Genomic DNA, 23,153 nt, shown 5'->3' on the forward strand with positions numbered 1-23,153 from the left:
TGAGCAGATGGTACACTTTGTCTGTCTCGGTCATGGAGGCGTTGACGCGTCGACACACAGAGAGAACATCCTCAATATACGAGGTGTAAGACTCGCCTAGCTGTTGTTTGCGACCATCGAGATTTCTCTTCGCCAGGCTGGCTCCAAATGCCAGAGTAGCGAAGACTTCTCGGAGATGTTCTCTGAAGACGTTCCAGTTGGGAAAGTCAATCTGGTGGTTAAAAACCCAAGTCTTCTCCACACCGGTAAGATAGAAGGAGACGAGGCGGAGCTTGTGAGGACCATCCCAACGGTTTAATGCACTCACTATGTCATATTGGTGTAGCCAGTCGTCGACGTCCTCATTTTGGAGTCCATCAAACAGAGCGGGATCCTGAGGGGGTCCACTGACAATTCAAGAGTGAGTAGCTGCGGCAGTCGTAGCCGGAAGAGTAAAGAGAGAAGCGCCTGAGGGTTCGTCTTGCGGCATGCTGGTGGACACGTAGCCCAAACGGTGACCTGAGCGCAGCTCCAGGAGGTAAAGTGGGCGAGCAGGGACGGTGAATTGAGGAGCAATTTCCACCACTTGCGACGTAGTCTTTTACACGCCTTTATTATGCCTGGAAGACGTGGCCAAAAACCGAATACAGTCACTTTGTTGTGATGGAAAACTACGCGTTACTGATTGGTTTCCCCTGTATGCAACCGAGAATGATCACTGTCTAAAGTGGGGGGGAGATCAGCACCCCCAACTCTTCTCAGGGGGGGGGGGCTCGCACTCTTCTTGCCCCATCCCTGGCCGATACGCCTATTTCTTGCTAGATTCCAAAGCGATGGCTGGAGGGAGAGGAGAAAGCGATTGCAGCAGGCGACAAAACTTTTAACTCTAGTCGTACATTGTGAATTCTCAGAAATTTGGAGTGGTTAAGTTATGAGGGGATTAACTCCGTTAAAGGTTACTTGAAAAGGTGTGGCAGGGCAGTTTTGGGTGCGCAAGAGTCATTCGAGAATCTCGCAATTTCACCTTTCGACATCGATACCTGTCACATACAGAAGGCGACAAGAAGAGTGCGATAAAAGATCATGACGGCATGCATAGCTTGGCGTATAAGATCAAGGCTAGAAGATGAGAACAGCAACGTCAATAATGTAAAAAAGAAGACGAAGCGTGCCTAGGTGCTCTGGGGGTTCGATCGCGAGCGCATGAGCTGGGCGCAATTTCCCGGCGTTCCAGGTCTTGTTATCGTAGGTCATCGCACCGTGGATTGGGGCTTTTCAAGGACAAGTGAGAGGAATCGAATGGGAGTTGCGACAACATGCCGCGGCCATTGAGCGTCATATGGTTGTGTACCAAGCATGGCACCACACCGTAAGTCTTGTCTGAGCTAGTTCCTGTCCCTGGGAGTTGCTGGTCAACGCAAGTAGCTGCGACACATGGATCATGTAACTCGTAGTCTCCTAGCATCACCAACAATGCCAGCTGACATTCCTCACAGGAGTAGCACTGTGTCACTGACTCGCACACCGAAGACAACAGTCACCCGCATTGCTTTGTCTCTTATTGTATCGGGTCGGAACGCATAAATAATTGCCTATAAATTCATACAGAGAAGTTCACTGTTTTGAATGTTTTGCTAGTTTACTGTTTTGACTTGGTTGTTTTGTTTGTTATCAGAGTGATAGCTTTGTTTAGCGCTATTATTACTTGGTGTGCCAGTTTTGATATGTTGGCTGTTCTTTGGGGGATGTGTGTTTTTCCTTATCATCTAAATAAAATGTGCTGTTTAACACTATAACCTTGTCCATTCTCACAGACTGACCAATGTCCTGAGATCTGGGACTATATCTAAACCAAATAAGTGATAGAAAGGTGCGCCGTCAGGAAAATCAGTGCTTTTCCGGTTGACACTATATGATTACAACAGACGCACTGCAAGTGGGTGCTCGAACATGTAGCTTCTGTCATCTTTCAGGTAAATTTTAACTTGCCGCTAGAGTTAAAAACATGCCCCCCCCCCCCCCTTAACGCATCTACCAGTACTTTCGAAGGATCATTGCTAAAAGAGACAGAAACGAAAACCTAATGAGTGTGGCAGCACGATAACACATGGCGCACCCATTGCAGCGCGTCTTATTAGGCGCTTGATTACTATGAGAAGGTTCTGTACAATGGCCTATGCTTGTACGAGGCAAAAAAAGTGGAAAAATTGCATTTTTAGTCTCTTTTTCTTACGCCATGGGAGGAGTGACACAACGCTTCAGTACTAGTTTTCACAAGCGACTTTTTTCCCCCTAATACTCTACATTCAACAGAGCTAATTTTATGCTTTTTCAGTGACATAGCACACAGGCGATGACGCGGCAGTTGCAGTCGTTGATCGAACACTACATCCCATCGCAGCTCTGCACCTAACTCCTGCATCCAACCCCGAATCCTCACAAGAAGTGGTGATTGCTCTATCCCCCATTTTCACTGAGGCCCTGTACGTTCTTTCCGACTCAAAAACCCCAATTCTAAATTTTGCGCGAGGCCGAGTCTATGAGACCACTTTTGGAATACTCGGCTCGCCCCTGAAACATCCGGCTCGCCTTGTGGAGCTGATCTAGGCGCCTGCTCCCTCTGGAAATCCCGGCAATGAAGCCGCCATCGACCACTCCCGAGGTCTCATCAACCGAACGGTGTTGGACTCCGAGTCGTGTTCTTCTAGGGAGCGCACGCATTCCTTCAGCGAGATGACTGAAGCATACCGCGTGGAACGCCAGCTATACCCTCCTTCCTACCGATCCCTGGACAATTTTCATCAAATAATATGGCGTCATCTCGAGACCCGCACGCATCGCTCCCCCTATTAGCTTTCCCCTATCTAACCAGGAGCATAGTCCCCGTTCTGTGCTCACTGCAATCACCCCCATGCTTCTCTTACCCACATCCTCGTCGAATGCCCGGCAGGACTCTCCCTCGCGGTGCCCGCAGCCACTGACCACATGGGAGGAGTGGGAGACCCTGCTGCGCTCGATGGACCCGGCCAAGCAGAAGACCGCCACCGACCGGGCCGCCCACGTCATGGAACTACATTAACTCATGAACGCATACAGCAGTGTGGGTCGTGCGGGCACCCTGGGCCATACGTTCCGGAATACCTTGGTCAAATAGTTTTTACCATTACCACCACTCAGTCTCCAAGTTACGTCAATTTCGCTTTGTGTTAGCGGGCGCCTTCTGATGATTATGCGCCCAAAAAATGCAAGATCTTAAGCGACAAAGCTCAAAGTGTGGGATTTTCAGTCTGTGGTCTTCACACAGCCTGAAAATTCTCTTTCGCGTTATTAGCGACTTTTTGATTTTTGTCTCAATTTAATCTCCTACAATGACCTTGAATTGTGCGAGGAAACTTGGACACGCGGAAAATAAGGTGTGCACACCTTGTATTCGCTGTTTCAAATTCTTCTAAAACGGCTGCTACTGCATTTTAATTTACTAAATTATCACTACGATAGCAATAATTCTACTGGGAAAAAAGCAGCACTCTCTACGTCTCAGCAAAACAATGCGTGAAGATTCACACTTATTTGAAACTGTTCTTTCTGCTGGTGAACAATTAGACCTGAGCATTGCGTGGTGTGTCGGCATTGAAATTTTTCACTCTGCTTGAGTCATATGCTGTAAAACCTGGTGCAATTGTATCCCTGTGCCAAGTAATAATAGATGGGTTATTGGCACTCCTCGGGCTACATGACGCCTTAGGTGTTTTCTACCGACGCTTCCGCTATCTCTTCGGCGTTGCACCTCCAATGCAAGCCACTTTCATTGTTTTTGCGACAATAAATTGTGGGTATTTGGTGAGTTGGTGTGTCAAGCACTATTTTATGAGTTGGGAAATCAGCAGGGGGCCCTTTCTTGTGGTAACGAACAGTTTCATATTTGCTTTTTTGCCCAACTGCCGGAACAAGAACAGGAAAAAAACAATTGATAGTTTTTGCCCAAATACGCAAACAGAGATTGACGAATGAGCTGTTCCTAAAAATGAAGAAATGATAAAATTGCGGACAAAATACAATTGTAACGTTATTTGAAGTCAACCCCAGTCATTGATTCCGGAGACACTTAAGATTGGCCATTGTTAAACCACCATATAAAACAGGAAGCAAAGGTTATGGTGACATTATATACGTTTATATGTTTTGCCAGTGCTCTGCGAAGTACAGAAAGAGAGCGTTACTTGTCGTACCACATACTTCTACGAGAAAAAAATATTATTAACACGAAGGTAATTCAAACTTGTTAATATATCAACTAATGTAAGATTGCTAAAATCGTTTACTGTTAAAAAAAGTTGTACTCATAACAATTCATTTTGATGCCTTGGCTGCATTTTTGTTTGTTATTATCTTTCCTAGGTTTTTCGTGGCAATACGTATGTTATTGTACGCATTATCAGGAGCAGTGACGGTTCCTTTTATAAATATCACTGCATTTTGCACGCATTTCTTGCACGTTACTTTTATTCTTTATACACGCTATATACACAACTTGGTTCCGGAAACACTGCTTATATATTCCTTACTCGAAAACGTTCACTCAGTTGCCTCGTTGAGTATTCGATGTTTTTTATAGCACGTTAAGGTCCCCAAAAAGCTTGGTGTATGTAAATACCCTTGGTAGTTTTACGTCGCTTATACTGCTAACGTGAAAAATGCCATTGCATTAGACTTGTTGGCGCGCTATACTTTCTAGTACTTGGCCATAAAAAGACTACTGACATTTACCGATGTTGGCCAGCAAAGCACCACTGCGTCTTGAAGGCGGGGAGCTTAACGTAGCTATTGTTCTAATGGAATGGCGGAATGATAGATAATGTAGAGCAAAGAACACGATAGCTAAACGAAGTAAGCAGTTAGATACTCTCTAATACCGCTGCCGCGTTAGTACGCACGAAAGGTTGCGTTTTGTGTGATTTGCAGTGGAAGATTTGTGTGAGGTGATGAGATGTTGCTGTATTGTTTCCAATGTGCTTGTTCAGTGACAACTTCGTAGCATGCTTGACGTCTTGGAAACACTGCACAATTAAATATACTTAATTTAGGATGCAAGACACTGGTGATATAGAAGCACTTAGTAAGAAAACAATACTTCTGAGGAGGTCCTGACAATCTTTCCTGTCCTAAAATTTCTCTGTCCTCCCGATGCATCAAAATTACCAGCGTGAAGTTTTCTATGACTTCTTCTATACTTCTGGCTCATCAGTGTAATAAAGTGAATGCTTCTCCCCTAAGTAAGCTTGTAGCATCTAATGCGATTTTCGTACCATCCGACAAATCGGAAACTCAATTTGATTGATATGTGGGGTATAACGTCTTAAAACCACCAAATGATTACGAGATACGGCGTAGTGGAGGGCTCCGGAAATTTTGACCACCTGGGGTTCTTTAACGTGACCCAAATCTGAGCAGCCGGGCTTACACCATTTCCACCTGTATCGGAAATGCAGCCACCGCAGCCGGGATTCGATCTTGTGACCTGTGGGTCAGCAGCCGAGTACCTTAGTTACTAGACCACTGCGGCGGGGCGAAACTCAATTTATTCACTTGTAACATGGTCCTAAATCCATTCATACAAATTGCCATGCAGATAGCAGCTCGCTAGCCACCCCAGATACCGACGGTAGTGCACATTGTTTTGGTGCCACTCAACACCGTCAGCAAAGTGGATCACATTGATTTGATTGTAATGGGGTTTTAACATCACAATACCAGCATATGATTATGAGATACGCCATAGTGGAGGGCTCCGCAAATTTCGACCACGCATGGTTCTTTAACGCGCACCCAAATCTGAGCATACAAGCCGACAGCGTTTTCGCCTCATCGAAAATGCAGCCACCTCATCCGGGATTCAATCCCGTGACCTGGAGGTCAGCAGACGAGTGCTTTAACCACCAGACCACTGCGGCGGGGCCAAGTAGAGTGTGCCACAGTTCTTTGGGCTGCGTAAAAAACTTGTATGCTAGCTTCACAGTTACCATGTTACCATCTTTACCTACTATTGCGCACTCTGATTGCTTTCATCGCTGAAGAACTTGTGGGGTCGCATGTGTCAGTCACTTTTTTGTAGACGTTCAGTAATAATGAACTCAGTACGTTCGCCAAAACCTGATACGACACCAATGCTCTCCTCTCGCTGTCATCAGCCAAATAGTAATCACCTGCCATAGCTTCTTCTTGGGAGTGTGGACTCTTAAGTCATGCCCCACAGCTTTCACTAGTTCAACACCAGATTAGCAGAGGCAGAAAAGCGGACCCTTTTGGCTCACACGAAGGTCTGGGCTCATACAGCCGCAGTAATTTTTGGTGGTTAAAATGTTTGACTTCGAACGCTGTGCTTCATCGACAGCTCAAATGAACACCGCATCGCCGGGTTGTACCCAATACAGCCCGCTACGGGGTGTTCATTGCACAGTACGCAATTCTCTGATAACGGTCTGTTCGGAAGACCAATGATCTGTTCTGGCCGTTGATTTCGAGCGTCTAAATAGCCACTTCTTTTTATTGCGCATCCGCTTCAACGTGTTATTGGACCACAGAAATGAGGATTCGAAGAAGCTTTCCTCTTAGGTACAATTCCGTCAATTAGGGCTAAGAGTTTGTTCTTATATTTTAATTATTTCTTTTGAACTGATCGCTGCTAATTTAAATCAACAAAATATTGTAACTATGTATTTCTTCTATCATATCCGCTTTGCTACAGAATTGGAGAATTTTCGTTGTTTTCTTGGTGGAAACCCGCGCTTTTATTGGTAAGTGATTATACATTGGTCACTAATTATTGGTAGTTAAGTAAGGGGCGAAGCTAGGTCAGGCGTAGTATTAAGTATACTAGGTCGAATACGGAAGCGGAAGCAGAAGTAACGCGAGTCAGAAAGCAAACAACCTGGGTAAAGGTAATGTAGCTACAAAAATTCCAAAATTGCCTGCTTCCAACCGAGTTGTGCTTTAAGGTAAGCGGGTCTCTTTCCCACATGATGTTTAGAAACTTGAAATCACCATGAACGAACGAAGGTGAACTTGTGCATCTGACAAACAACTGATTGAGTACATCGCGCAGGTCACAGCAAAATGATGTTCATGCAGTTTGTCACTGATAGCAAAAAGCAAATATTATTTCGCGAGAATGAATAAACACGCAGACGCAGACAAGTTCAACTGAAGACATAAGAGGAATAAAATGAGAAGCAAGATGATCGCCAACTGCCAGAAGAACACCCCCACCAGACCAATAATTATGACCGCATCGGTAAAATTTGCGGCACTGCTCATAATTCAAGATTTCTTCATTTTTTTTGTTACCTTAGAAGAAAGCCAAGTCGTGTGAGACCCGCAATGTCTGCGTAACAGAAATAAATAGCAGAAGACAGCTCGACGCGTTTATTCGCGACGCTGCGCACATTAGAAAAGAAAAAAAAAATAGACGTTTTCTGCACAGCGATGACACGGGCGTAGCTTTGAAGTGATACACCTGCAGATACAAAGGGTTCTTTGTCCCCAGCTTGTAGCGAGTTCATTTCGCAAACAATGTCGCTTTCTGCGCAGTAGACATAGGTTTCTTTTTGTTCAAGATAAGCGTGTTAACTCGTAGCGAGTACGTTTGCCCGGCTTCTTCGGGAAATTTTATTAGTTTCCTGCTTGAGTTTTGCGAGCTTTTGGAAAAAGCTGTCAATGCCAGGTTTTTCTTAACGAACACGCGTTAAAACTGCCCACGTGTGTTCTCGTCCTCCCTGGGTGATATTGACTGTAAATCACCTGAGGCACATGCCCGCATACCAGGGACAAATACCCACTCGATTGTATGAGTCACTCTTTGGCGGGAAGTGATTGACGACGTGACCACTTCGCTTTCCCATACTAATTTTGGTTCAGGCCAAGTCAAGGGGTGATCACGAGAGCCCCCATACGTAAGCAGCTAGATAGATAGATAGTTTTGTGGTTCATGACGGCGTCCTTTACAAGAAGAATTATTCCGGACAAGGCACCCGTCTGCTTCTGGTTGTTCCACGCACTTTACGGGCTCACGTCTTTCGGTCCTTACACGACGACGCAACCTGCGGCCACATGGGCTTCGCCAGAACGCTTCAACGAATCCAGCAAAGGTTCTATTGGCCCAAGATGCGACACGACATGGAAAAATACGTTGCTGGATGCGAACAATGCCAACGAAACAAACGTCCCACGGCTACGCGGCCAGGACTTCTCCATCCTGTTCCATCTCCTAACTCTCCCTTCGAGACTGTTGGTGTCGATCTCATAGAATCAAGCATAATATTGAAACGCGCTAGCGAAGATTCGACGAAGAGGGGGAAGAGACTCGACTGCCTCGCGAGCGACGCTGTTGAGCCTTGGCTGAGCTACACATCTGCATTACACATCTTGTAAATAAACGCATTCCATCGTCACAATTGATAGATAGATAGATAGATAAAAGGATAGATAGATAGATAGATAGATAGATAAATTCACTCAAAGTCACCGAAGTTTACTGAGAAATGCTTCACATTTAAATGAGAGAAAGAGCGAGCTGGCAACTGCCACCTGGAGGGGCACAACACTTGATTACTCATTCGGGTAGAGGAACGAGAGAGAGGGAAAGAAGATAAGAGAAGACAAGGAAGAAGGAAGCGAAGCAATTAAAAGAAATGAATGACAAAAGCTTAGACAAGCAAAAGAAAACACTAAAAAAGACGTCCATAAACAGGTGGCTATGTACGTTTGGTCCATAAAAGTCAGTAGAACTCAATGATCCTGGGGCGTCAAGGGAGAGAGCCTCTCGGAAGGAGGTAATTGCTTATAATCGCGCAATTTATAGCAATTTATAGTCCGTATCAGAAAAACCAGCTGCGTCGCAAATTTGGGACAATCTACTGCAGCAGGCTCAATTGCTTTACAGGAGCTGGAAGCTGCCCAGAAACACTATCAACACCTCCTCAAAGGTATAAGTGTTCACGCATCAACATAGAGCTGACCCTTAGTTGGCTTGCCTCTTGAACGACGAGGCAAGCCACGACCACGAATTTGAGAGGGGAATGATTCGTTCACGACACGATGGTTTAGGTGCTGCTTTGGGAGATCTCAGTGTATTAGCGAACACGCATTGTCTATCATAGATAAACTTTCCTGACGCTCACAATTCTCCTGAATACTAAACAAAAGAACGTGATCCACAACATAATTTACAGCAATGCCCACGGGGGATTTACCCACTGAGCTGCTTCAGACACCCCCCTTGAAAGAATTTCTTTGGTGGTTACTGTCATTATGCATAGAATAGAGTTGTCGTTCTCCTTTAGGGCGAGTCTACTAACGGAACCATGAGAATCTCCAAGGATGAGAAGCCCCAATGATGGAAATCCTTTTTGAACATATTTTAGAGGGTTATCAACTGCTGCTAGTTCCGCAGTCACTGACGACGATGGGTGCGGTATTTTAAACACCTGCCTGACATCACTTACATAGCCAAAGGGGTGTGCAGAAGCGCCCAGGCCGCCGCTGCATACTTATGCGTACACAAATTATTCAACGTAGTCTCCATATTTTTCAAATAAGTGTCACTGGGATCCTTTGTATAGTGATGATGAAGGTTACTCAGTATGCCATAAATGATAACGTTTGTAGATTTCGAAAATACCAACTACGCCAATTTTCATAATTCTGCAATAAAGTACTCGTTACACATATGCAAGGCATTATATTAACTTTGTTCATTGCGGTGGCTAACGACTAAGACGAATTATGGCTGAGCCTTCAGTAATGGGCTTGACGATTTAAATTACCAACTATTAACGTTATCTCAATTGTGCGGTACGTTATTCCTGTCCGGTCATTACGTTAACGTGAGAGAAAGAGACAGAACAATTTATTGGGGGCTTCAGGAAAGGTATTATGGGGGCCATATGGGCTTTCTTGACAACGGGTACAAGTACATTTCTGAGGTAGCCACTACATCATAAGCCATCTACATTTTCGCAAAGTAGGAAATCATACTACGCCTTGATTGTTTAAATCATAATTTTTGTGAAGTAGGGAATCATACTACGCCTTGAATTTTCATTCTACGGAAAATGTGGTATGGTTTGCTGTGATGTAGTTAACTTCAATGACGTCCTGCGAGAGCGGCTTAACACGCAGTGAGCTGCTCCTGCGTAGGACCAAGAAGTCGAAGCCTTCCCGCCGCAACGGAGGCGTGCTGGACAGCCCAGAGATGGCCCGGCAGAGGAAGGATATTGATGGCCGCATTACACCTATTCGAGTCGTTATCAACAGTAGAGTGTGATCGGGCACATCACTGAATAGCGTCTTCCAACTTACATATTCTTCCGGTGCCCGATGAAGATCAGTAACACATATGCGCTCTAATTTGCTGAGTGAGAAGGCTTACCTTGTCGGCCCAGCTGATGGGACGCATTCAAGAAAGACTGACATATGGAAATACTTTGTGTCAGACGAGAAGTTGACACACGGAATAACATAGCAGTGATACGTAGTTAAAAAGAGATAGCACACAGAAAGGTTCAGATAGCACACAGAAAGGTTCCTTTCACGGGAAACGATAGTCTTAATAATAACAGTCTAAGCGCTTCCCTCCCGTGGAAGTCTCCATAAACACACACACATGCACCGTCGTCATGGTGATTATAGCACCGGGTAACGTGGCGTCGAGTTTGTCGAGGTAGCGTGGACACTGGGAACACTCCTAATACAACTGGCTGGCTCAAGATCGAAGTCGATGTTCAAATGCAAGCGTGTAATTAGTGTTTCACCCACTGGCGCCAGCGCACATTACGAAGCTCACTTCATATTTTTCAGAACGAAAAATACAAGATCAAATTTTCTGATCCCCCTGATGAGAATTTTGAAGCCACATGATAGAGCAAGAAACTCCTCATCTAGTTTCACGGCGCTTTAAGTCGTTAAGCTTCCCAAAAATGAGCGCTAATCGAACATACGTTATGTTTACTAGCTTATCTAAATACATTGTCTAGCGCCCGTCCTTTTACGCGTCTCTTTATTTCGTGTTTTTTTTTGCTACGGTTGCTTAAGATGCACTAGGATTAAAGTAATTTGATGTTTTGCCCTTTGTATACTGAAAAAAAAAACAAAAGAATTATTCTTCCGAAGAAATCACTGCAAAGCGATTTAATTAGTGAAATAGTGTAGTTTTGTGATAAAGAGTATTCAATTGTTGGTGTACTTTTTGGAGTACACTCTGATTTATTGGGCACATACATGAGAATTTCGTAGTAGATCGTCTCAGAGATAGAACCAAATATTATATTAAGAGTAATAGCGTTTTAATGATTGTGTTAGGCTCGTAAAGCTGAAAAAGATATATGATAGGCCGTGTCTGTTGCCATTGTTACGCAACGCGTTAACATAGAAATTGATGAGAAGAAGAGAGATTACGATGGTATAGATGAATGTATGCCCTCTGTCTGTGGGGGGAAAAATGAAAGGGAAAAATTGTAGAATACTGCTTCTGTTTTTATCCAAAAATGACAATCTGGTCGTAAAGAGCAAGGACAATAGCATTGTTGCTACAGCATCGAAGTAAGACTTAGTCCAATACATTATTCTGAAGAAACATATGGTCATTACTCAAAATAAAAAAAAATACTAGTGCCACCCGCAAACGTCGTCAACAGCTGCAGCAATGTGATGGAATTCACCTCCACAATCAAGCAGCGTATAACAACGAAATTTTCATTTTTTGGGAATAATGGTGGAGACCCCTATTCAAAGAGATATTTAACATTGCTGCACTCTCTACTCTTGATTAATCTGTTAACCTACTGAAGATTTACACACCCACGATACGTTGACTGTTGGCAAGAAACTACCTCCGCCTCCCTGAAACTAACAGAGTCATCACGGAAGAACCGGCGGCCATTATGCCTGCTATTATCCTCTACTCATGCGGCTATTTCCACAATAAGCTCGACAGACGGTAACTTTACTGTCTCTAAAAAATATTATTTTGGTGTGGCGAAAAGTGTGGCTTCATGCTTAGCAGAAGCGTCGATGCTATGAAAATTTGCAGTAGATGTTGTATACTTCAGTTTGGTAAATATGAAAACCTTCAGTTTAACCGCTACTTCTTGTACGGTCATATTAGGTTAAAGTTATATAATTAACCAATAACCTGAATTTCAATATCACCTTTACCTTTAACATGTTACGGCAGCCGAATTTTATTGAACTAGCCGAAAATACAGCCAGCACCCGAGATATCCTCATTGGCTTCCAAGGTCTTGAAAGCAATCATGGGCGAAATAATATTTTTTCTGTGTGTCTTTTTGTCAAGAACAAACAACTACATTGCTCTAAAACGCCTGGGGGCAATGCGAATTTGATGACCTTTAAGAAATTCATAAAATAAAATATTTACGTGATTGTAATTCTCCCACAATTATGACGCAAGGGGTGTGTTCTCATTGCCCCTAGAAAGGGAAAGGGACATTTTGGTATTCGATTGTAACTAGAGAATGCACCAGGGTTCACTTTAAAGGCCGAAAATTCTGAAAAATAAACTCGCACTGCATTCGCGTGAAAAGGGTAATTGTAAACTCTTGTAAATTTACATTGCATCGTGACATGTGCACAAAACATTGTGGAAGGCTTGAAGTGTGTAGATATCTCGGTGATACTAAATATCAAATGATAAATTCTGCTGAATAAGTGAAATTTTTAAGGGCAACGCTCCTGAGGGGGTGGGTCGTTCTCTTTTTGCTTTTATGTAGTAGTATGTATGTAGTCACCTCTAGTTTATGAATTGCTCACTAGATGGCGTTGTGTATATAGTTCTATTTTTCAGAATTTTTGGCCTTTAAAGTGAACCCTGGTGCATTCTCTCATTACAATCGACGACTGTATACAGCTTTTGAGGGAGATATACCGAGAAAATACAGTTTGCATAGAGTGGGAAGGAATGCGTAGCAAAGAGAACGTTGAGGTTAGCAGGGGTCTGAGACAGGGATGTCCTTTGTCCCCGCTGTTATTCATGCTGTACATGGTGAGTATGGAAAAAGCGCTAGAAGGTAGCAACATTGGTTTTAATCTGTCACACAAACAGGGCGGCATGATGATTGAGCAGAAGCTTCCAGGTTTATTTTATGCGCACGATATCGTCTTATGTGCGGACAGTCGAGATGATATACAGCAGCTGGCGAATATATGCGGAAGGGAAGGTGAAGCTCTTGGACTAGGATTCAGTGTAACGAAGTGTGGATTGATGGTATTCAATGATCCCTGTGATCAGACGGTGTCCATACAAGGCCAAGAAATACCGAGGGTAAGTGAATACAAGTACCTTGGAGTATGGGTAAATGAGAGTGATAGATACATGGAGGTACAGGAAAAAGCCTCGGCAGCAAAAGGAAAGAGGAATGCGGCAATAATGAAGCACAGAGCGTTGTGGGGATACAATAGGTATGAGGTGCTTCGAGGTCTGTGGAAGGGTGTAATGGTTCCAGGGCTTACTTTTGGGAACTCAGTGGTGTGCATGAGGGCAGAGGTGCAATCGGGAATGGATGTAAATCAAAGGACTGTGGGACGCCTCACGTTGGGTGCTCACGGGAAGACGACAAACGAGGCTGTAAAGGGCGATATGGGGTGGGCAGGTTTTGAGGCGAGGGAAGCGCAGAGCAAAATAAGGTTCGAAGAAAGGCTAAGAAATATGAAGGAGAGTAGATGGGCAGAGAAGGTGTTCCGTTATTTGTATAGGAAGAGCGTGGACACACAGTGGAGAAAAAGAACTAGAAGACTCACTAGTAAATATACGGCTGGTATTGTGAGCCATATGTTAACAAAGAGCGTTAAGGGAAAAGTCAGGGAGGCGGAGAGGATTTACTGGATGGCAGCTATGGAGAAAAAACCGGCTTTGAGTAACTAACGAAAGGGCAAAAATGAAATAAGGAGGGAGGCATTTTACGATAATTCAAGGGGAAGCGCTTTACTGTTTGAAGCGAGATCGGGCTGCCTTAGAACGCGTAGTTATAAAGCAAGATTCAGTAAACAAGAAGAACAATGCACATGCTGCGGGAAAGATAAGGAAACGGCGGAGCATGTTCTGATTGAATGTGGAGATATCCACCCAGGTGTACGTTTGGGCACGAGCCTACAGGAAGCCTTGGGTTTTAGGGACAACAATGGAAAGCTGAACACACCCGCGATTGAAATAAGTAAGAGATGGTTAGAGTATTGGTGGCAGAAAATTAGAGAGAAAGGACAAAAATAAATATTGGAAAAATAAAATATGGACAGTGTGCCGTAAATGGCAGAAAACTTAAGCTGAAAATTTACCTTTTTTCCATTAAGATAGAATTTATCGAAGTAGAGGCTTTAGGCCAACATAAAAAAAAGAAAACAGGTTTTTTTTTGGTTTTTTTTGTCGAGCCTGGTGGCATACTTGTCACCACCCCGTTATAAAGGGGACGCTCATAGCATCCATCCATCCATCCAAAATATACGTCTTTTGATGGCGTTAGTCGTTCTCTTATAGTTGACGACCAAAGAGGATAGATGGCGTTGTTATAATGAGAAATTCTCAGCATATTCAAGGAAGCAAATGATGACGAGTGGGGCCAACTTCCACTAATAATCAATTAGGAGTGGGGCAACCATCCGACGCGTGCTCTAGTGATAGAACTGGACGAACAGACAGACAGACAGACAGACAGACAGACAGACAGACAGACAGACAGAAGACAGACAGACAGGCAGACGGACGGACAGACTCACGGACGGACGGACGGACGGACGGATGGACAGACAGACAGACAGACAGACGGACAGACAGACAGACAGACAGACAGACAGACAGACAGACAGACAGACAGACAGACAGACAGACAGATGGACGCTTTGCCACACTAATCATCATTCACTCCGTGGACATCCTGTGAAATTCTTTTTCCCTTTCGGAACATTCAATATGGCGAATATTCGCTTAGAATAGGTGGAAGCATACACGTAAAACTTTTAAAACAAGAATCTTCATTACTGTTGAACAGCATTTTCGCACCTATTTCGTCAGCTGACAATACTTGACAACAGATATCTAGTATAGGCTACTGCTAAGTTGTGTATGAAAAACCCAGTTCCCCTCCCGTTAACCTTTTTGTGTGTGAGAAGATAAAATGGCATTTACAGGCTCAGCGCCAAATACGTGCAGATAACCTACCTCCCGATAATAAACATACACGTCTGATAAAGTGCTCGCTATGACTGAGTAAGCACTGCTTGCTGGCTTCTGTTACACTTTTCTTGTTCTTGTCAAGTATAATAACTCTATGCGAACTAGAAAATGCAGGAGCGCCAAAGAACATGTAAGTTGGAATGTTGATCACTTCCTTAGCAAGAAAAAAACTTTATATGACCCGTATGACACGCATCCAATACTTATGATCGTATGAGAATGCATAGGATTCACATGTGTTCATACTAGAATAGTGGATGAGAGCCCTGTATGTCATATCAGTATTTTCATGGGATAATTTAATGCGACCCATGACATCTGTACCAAAGTACCTGATAAATAAACTACATGCTTTATCGTTTTTTGTTTGTTGCAGTGCAATTTTCAAAAGGCCATCTTCCAGAGAAGTTCATAAAATATGACACCAAAAGACGTTGCCACGATAACCCTTTTTCTCGGTCTGCTGTCATTTACATATTCGTGTAAGTCATCATTTGTGTAACCCAAGATGAGAACTGCTATTTTATGTAGTTATTACTGCTAATAAAGCCAGTGAGAGAAAATTGAAGCAATTCAGAAGAGCAGCAGTATGGGCGAACTTGTACCCCATAGGATTCTGAATGATTAGCGCAACTTGAACACCATAAAATGGAACAAAGTAAAAAGCACGACGAGACAACTGCGAGGACGGTCACTTTGAGCTGCTTTCTATGAGTCCGTTCAGGATGATAGCGATACGCAGGTCATGTGTAAAAAGCTAAAACAAATTGGCAGATCCCACATACAGTAAGAATTGATGATATGTGAAGCACGAGTAAGGAAGGTTGATGTGTCACTTCAAAACCACCACAACGTTAGGAGGCGCATGAATGTAGTAGTAAGTAAATAAATGTAAAATTGTTAAGCCCTCTCAGTTATCCGGATAAGATGCAAGTATGTTGTTTATAGTCGCGTAATGTTGGCACCACTAACTTTGCAATACCAGCTCCAGTATTGGTAGGCATGTACATTATTGCGTGCATGACTAGCATGTCATGATTATCATGTGTGTGCCTGGCATTTGTGCTCGTTGTCCATTCACGACACGTAAAACCAAATTTGGTGTTTGTGAAGCTAGAGAAACCGCCGCGAGTGCGTTAGGAGCGTAGGATGTAGCCATGTTTTACATGATACACATGTCATAATTAGCAGGTTTGGATGCGTAATTTACCTTCGTCATCTATTATTGTCACGTGATGTTCAATTCGGCACATGTTAAGCTAGCGAAACGGCCGTGAGCGCGTTACGAGCGTAGCATGCAGTCATGTTTTACATGACACGCATATCATGATTATCGTGTTTGAATGTGTCATTTACCTTCCTCCATTAACGTCACGCAATACGAAATTTGGTATATGTGAAGCCAGGAAAATGGCTATGATCGCATCATGAGCACGGCATGTAGTTATGTTCGTACATGACACGCATCTGACAATTATCATGTTTGCACCAGTCATATACCTTCGTCATCTATTCACGTCCTGTAATACCAAAGTTGGTATATGTGAAGCTAGCGAAACGACCGCGAGTGCACCCTGACAGTATGGCGTGTAGTCATTAGTTACATGACATGCATGTCATGATTTGCACATTAGGGCCTGCCACTTATGTTTGCCTTGTAGTCAAGTGATAACATACTTGTTTTCAATATGTCATGTGAACGAAACCCCTGCAAGAGCAGTAAGACCAGGACATGTAAATCATTGTATTCGCGACACACAATTCATGATTTTTACGTTATGACTAGTCACTTATGTTCGTTATACTGTCATGCCATAAAAAATTTGTTAAGATTCTGTCGTTGAAACAACTGGGAGAGCCAAAATGCGTAGGTGCCTACATACATAGATAGATAGATAGATAGATAGATAGATAGATGGATAGATGGATAGAGAGATAAATAGATAGATAGATAGATAGATAGATAAGCTTAAATTCACCGAAGTTTACTAAGAAATGCTGCGCATTAAAAAAAAATCACAGCATATCCATGGAGTGAAGCATGATGCGTGGAGCGATGTGTCCATCCGTCCTTCCAACCATCTGTGATAGCGTCCATCCGCTCGTCCGTTCGTCCATCTGACTGTCTTTGTGTCTCTCTCTCTGTCTGCCTGTATATTTGTGTCAGTGAGTCTTTTTCTTTGTCTGTCTGTGTCTCTCTGTTTCTCTGTCGGTCAGCCTGTATAGCGACAAGCACAAGCTGCCGAGGCCCTCAGTGCCCACCGCTCCGCTAAGTCCATGCCCTACCAACGATCTGTCACACACGATGGTGATCCAGAAGACGGAAAGAGGCACTCGTTCTCTGCGCAGCCAGGCGGAGGCGAGCGCGAGTGACCGCCACCCTCCGGGTCCGCCGCTTTGCTTTGTCCTTGCCCCACCAACGATCCGACACGTCGGGCGACGCTCCAGAGGACTTAGAGAGTGCTCGTTCCTCGCGCAGCATGGCACAGCCCGCGCAGCAGCCAATCTGACAGTAGGGGTAAATCGCCATCTATAATATCCTCACTCAATCAACTGCAGTTTCTACGTGCTTCTATGCGAGAGTACCATTTGTTATACTGTTCAGGGGAAATGCTGCGGGTTACGCCTGACGCAAGACAAGGTTGAACTAAGAAGAGATTTACTCATAAAAAAATTGGCTCCTCATCTGCATGTTTCACTGCAAATGCCGTCGAAAGACGATAGTTTTGCGTCTGGAGAGAGTGAACAAAACATTTATTGGATGGTGTGTGCGAGGAAATCGGTGAATTGTATTCTGGAGGCACTGGATTAGAGAGTCTCAATCCGTGCAGTGAAGGCGAACGAGCGCATCGAGGCACGTTAGACACGAACACTATCTGGCAGTTATCTTCGAAAACGAAGGAAGGCATGCGTCCTATCTCAGAGGCGATAAGGTGTAGAACGCAAGGCAGGTGTCACCACCGGGTCGTCTTAGTGTTGGAAACCCTTTCCTTCTCGAACATCGCGTTGCATTGTCAGCGCAGCGTGACAAACGCTACAATCCTTAGAGTTGCTTATGTATGGCTTCTCTAATATTAAGACACATACAAAATATTCACGTGCTGTTGAGGTGCCTGAGATATGCGCCAGAACTGCATTTGAATTGTCGAACGCACAAGCATGAACGTTGAAACGTGAGTGATATAGGTGGGCGCTTTGGATGGTGTTGGCCGTTTGAGGCATCGTTTAGGGCCGTTTGGGGCATCGTTACGGCGGACAAAGAGACAAATAAACAGAGAGACAGAAAGACAGCCAGATAGACCAAACTTTTTGCGTCGAAGTACTCCAAGGAATACTATCGTCTTTAAAATTGCAGATCCCACGTGTCATGGGAATTGATGTTAGACGGAGCACGCATCAGAAAGGTTATCATTGCGCAATTTTTAAGAGGAAAGCTCTTTAGGATTTCATAATGTGCGTTGACGTTGTTGTCGCAGCTTCTGGTCGGACTAAACACAGCTCTTACACACACCGTACCTGCCCCGCCACGGTGGCGTTGTGGCTAAGGTACTCGGATGCTGACTCGCAGGTCGCGGGATCAAATCCTGGCTGCGGCGGCTGCATTTCCGCTTGCGGCGGAAATGCTGTAGGCCCATGTGCTGATGTTTGGGTGCACGTGAAAGAATTCCAGGTGGTTGAAATTTCTGAAGCCCCTCACTACGGCGTCTTTCATAATCATATGGTGATTTTGGGACGTTAAACCCAACATACCAATTATTCAATCATATACCGTACATAAAGTGTTCATAGCATGGATGCAGGTTTAAAAACGGCTGTACCTAATTCGTGCTTCTGTTGGTCCATGCATCCGCCCACCCGTCCACCTGTCTCTCCTTATACTAGTCGGTGCCTAGAACGTACACATAATGAACGTTAGGACTTACATTCGCTTCATCATCAGCAACCACTTCGTGAATCTACGCCAATCTCGTAGCATACTGAATGGTTCTAAATATACCTAAAAATTGCGCCTAATATACCTAGAAGTGTGGTATGCACAAACATAACTCAGGGAATCTTTTCGTTTTTTAAGATTACCACCATATGGCACTCATGCGTCACGCAGCGCTTACAGAATTCCATTCACCAATTTGCTCGCGTGTAACGTCAATTAAATGTTTTATTCTGTTCAATCTCTTCAGAAAGAAGATTATCGCCTTTCGACAACATTTTCAGAAGAACATGCAAGTACGGGCAAACTTTTTCAAAACGCGCACTTCACTGATTGCAACATCAAGGTAACACAGCCGTCCACAAACAGGCCCAAGTACTCTTAAACCAGGCAGTGGATGGTCGGCCGTCCTTACAGAGTGCTCGGGAATACCAACTCAACTACAATTTTAAAGACATTATATTACCACAATTCCCGCATGATCTATCCACCTTCACATGAATCTCTGTCTCAGGCTCAAAAATTGTTTGGGACTGATTTCAAATGGGCACATTGATATCCCACTACATCGATTCTGGAGTTAACCTGGGTGACGTCTTACCCCAATACCATCTCAGCTCTAGTCTGCAAACAAATTTTATTCAAATATGTAGAAATTAGCCACACAAGCCCAATCTCTGCTTTGAAAAGACTGAGACATAGGAGCGTTAGAAGGCTGCATGCTCTGTGCAGCTCACTACCAGAAAAAGACCAACCCCGAACGTTGGCTTGGCCATGCGGGTCGTGATAGCCCAAGTACTTTCAGCCACCTGGAGGGTCCTCACGGCCCATCCTGTTGTTCTCCCCTGGTCCACTGTGGTCGACATCACTTTTCTCGAAACGATAAATCCTAGGCTTGAATTCCGTTGACAAAACTTTGTCTTCCAGTCATTTGCATTTTAGAGGTAATTTGTTCAACGTAAATCTTTCACTCAAGTATTTTTGGACCCCACCATAAAATAACTTCTTGTAGAAGATCTTTTTCAAAAAAAAATTCCGAGGAAGCTGTAGCGTCCAGAGTGTGGTTCTTGTGGACTTTGTCATTTTGCGAGCAGTACAGCCCTCCCTCTCACTTTGGTGTTGGTGTGCTGTTTATTCCCATCTTCTGTTGAAGCTGCAGACCCATGTGACGGGATACCGCGTGGATGGTTACCGCACTGCGTAGGTTTTGTTTCATATTGTTACGGCAAAAAATGCACCTGAAAAACGTATTTACTGAGGATAAACAAGTAGGCATACAAAATGGAGTCCTGTCTGCACAAGAGGCCAAACATCATCTTCTTCCCTTACGAGTTCATCTGTGGCACCCCATAGCATCACCCTCGGCGGCAAAGGCACCGTTTCGGTACTCGGCTGGTCCGAGTGGTATCTCTTCAGCCGAGTGACGGTAGTAACGTCAGAACACGAGCGCTCGCAGGTGCTGTGAAGTGGTTCAATTTCATACGTCACGATGGTGACTTGGCGGACGACACAATATGGACCCCAGTACGATGAAGTCAGCTTCACGCGCAGATCAACACACCATGATGACATGCTGAAAAGAACCGTGTCACGACGTTGGAACTTGTCGTCACAGTAGGAGGCATTGTAGAGCAGTCGAAGGCATTCTTGCGAAGCAATCTCACATGCCTGTAGAGCTCTAGAGATAACATCACGGGAGTAGTCAGATGTGTAGGTAACGGTAGGAAGGAAGAAGCGTGTTAAAAGGTAACATGGTTTCTCACCCGTACCCGAGAAAAAATGGTGAGAAACCCGCAGTATCATGCCGGGACGTATTGAAGGCAAATATCACAAATGGGAGTGCAGCGTCCCAGTCACGATGGTTGGAGGAAACGTACATGGCGAGCATTTCTGATATAGTTAGAATTAGCCAATTCTGCGTGCCCATTGATTTGAGGGTGATAGGCTGCTGTGAACTTTTGTTTTGTAGCAAAAGAATGCAATATGTCTTGTATAACCTGGGATAGGAAGTAGCAACCACGACTTGTAAGTAGTTGTAGAGGGGTGGCGTGGTGTAGTATGACATCTTCGAGAGAAAGTCGGCGACGTTGTTTGCAAAACTGGTAGGAAGGGTCCGCGTGATAGCATACCGGGAGGTGTAGTCCGTGGCGGCTGCTATTAACTTGGTCCCACTGACCGATAAATGGAAAGGTCCAAGTAGGACAAGACCTACCCTATAAATTGGTTCTGATGGTATTTGAAGGGGCTGAAGGTGTCCCAGTGGATGGGTTGCTGCTTTTTTGCAGTTCTGACAGGATTTGCAAGAAGCGACGTAGTGGTGGACAGTCCGGTACATACCAGGCAAAAAGAATCGACGTCAAATGCAATCATAAGTTCTTTAGGCCCCCAAGTGACCAGCCATTGAAATATTATGTCACTGCGAGAGGGCAGTCTGACGCATGAGTTGGGTATGACCAGCAGCAGCTAAGGCTCGCCAGGAGGCACGCTGTAGCGATATGATACGCCATCTCGGAGCAGGAACATACGGAGAGACGGAAGAGTTGTGGGACCAGTCAGCCGATACATATCTTTTAAGTGAGGATCACGACGTTGCTCATCTCCGATGTTGACGAAGGCGGAAAGTGTCAATCCGCAAGTAGACTCGTCGCTTTCCGGAACGTCGGGTGGGTCGACTGGATGACGCGACAATCAGTCGGCATTTTCATGGTGGTGGTCCGATTTGTAGGCGACTGTGTACGAACATTCCTGCAGCCATAGAGCCCACTCGCCGAGACGTCCACTAGTATCTTTTAAGGACAACAGACAGCATGAGCGTGATGGTCAGTGACCACTGTGAATGGTCATCCATGCATATATGGCCGAAATATACCCACTGCCCAGACTAGCACAAGGCATTCGCGTTCGGTGATTGAGTAATTTTGTTCCGCTGGCAATGACAGACAGCTAGCATATGCGATGACGCACTCGCAGCCATGCTGTCTTTGTGCCAGAACTGCTCCGATTCCATGGCCAGTTGCGTCGGTGTGCACTTCAGTTAGAGCGGATATATTAAAGTGGCCGAGAATCAGCGGCGTCGTAAGTCTGGTGGCCAGTTCAGCAAATGCTTTAGCTTGTTGAGATCCTCACACAAAAGTCGCATCTTTCTTGAGTAGGAACGTGAGTGGGCGAGCGACATCAGCGAAATTCCGCAACAATCTGCGAAAGTAGGAGCAGAGGCCCAGGAATCTTTGAACGTCGTTCACGGAGGTCGGCAGGGGGAAATCTTTGACTGCACGGATTTTCTCGGGGTCTGGACGAACGCCAGCAGAATCAACAAGGTGACCGAGGACAGTGAGTTGGTGGCAGCCGAAGTGACATTCCGATGAGTGTATCTGACGCCATGCTTTGCTGAAAACAGAAAGAATGGTCGAGAGGCACTCGAGGTGTGTTTCGAAAGCCGGCGAGAAGACAATGACGTCGTCTAGGTAGCACAAGCGGACTGACCATTTAAAACAATGAAGGAGAGCGTTCATCATTTCTTCGAATGTAGCAGGGGCATTGCATCACCTGAACGGCCTTACTTTAAACTGATGGACTTCATCGGGGGTTATAAACGCTGTCTTTTTCGGTCCGTGTCATCAACTGCTATCTGCCTGTAACCAGAACGGAAGTCGATGGAAGGAAAACATTTTGCTCCACTAAGGCATTCAAGGGCGTCATCTAACTGTGGGAGGAGATACAGGCCTTTTTTGTCACCTTGATAAGGTTCCGGTAGTAGGCACAGAAACGCCAGCTGTTATCTTTATTTTTGACGAAGACGACAGACAAAGCCCAAGGGCTTGAAGAAGGCTCAATGATGTTTTGAGCGAGCATCTTGTCAACTTCTTTCTGGATCACGTGATGTTCAGTGGAGGATATCTGATAGGGCCGCTGATGTATAGAATTTGCATCGCCGGCGTCAATCCGATGCTTTTTGGACTGTTGTATGGCCGAGTGGTTGGTAGTGGAGATCAACGATATCTT

At 44.7% G+C, this 23,153-nt stretch overlaps 1 protein-coding gene across 1 annotated transcript in view; it reads left to right on the forward strand.

Moving 5' to 3' along the window:
• Positions 1-3,841: 3,841 nt before the first annotated feature.
• LOC142771374 (uncharacterized) overlaps positions 3,842-23,153 on the forward strand; it is a 62,230-nt gene continuing 42,918 nt past the window's right edge. Inside the window, exons 1-2 of the mRNA XM_075872851.1 lie at positions 3,842-4,247; positions 15,597-15,702. Of these exons, the coding sequence (XP_075728966.1) occupies positions 15,639-15,702 (64 nt within the window). The 5' untranslated portion in view covers positions 3,842-4,247; positions 15,597-15,638. The remainder of the gene's footprint in view (positions 4,248-15,596; positions 15,703-23,153) is intronic.

Source organism: Rhipicephalus microplus, chromosome 9 (assembly GCF_043290135.1).
Source record: "Rhipicephalus microplus isolate Deutch F79 chromosome 9, USDA_Rmic, whole genome shotgun sequence".
Taxonomy (NCBI): Eukaryota; Metazoa; Arthropoda; class Arachnida; order Ixodida; family Ixodidae; genus Rhipicephalus; species Rhipicephalus microplus.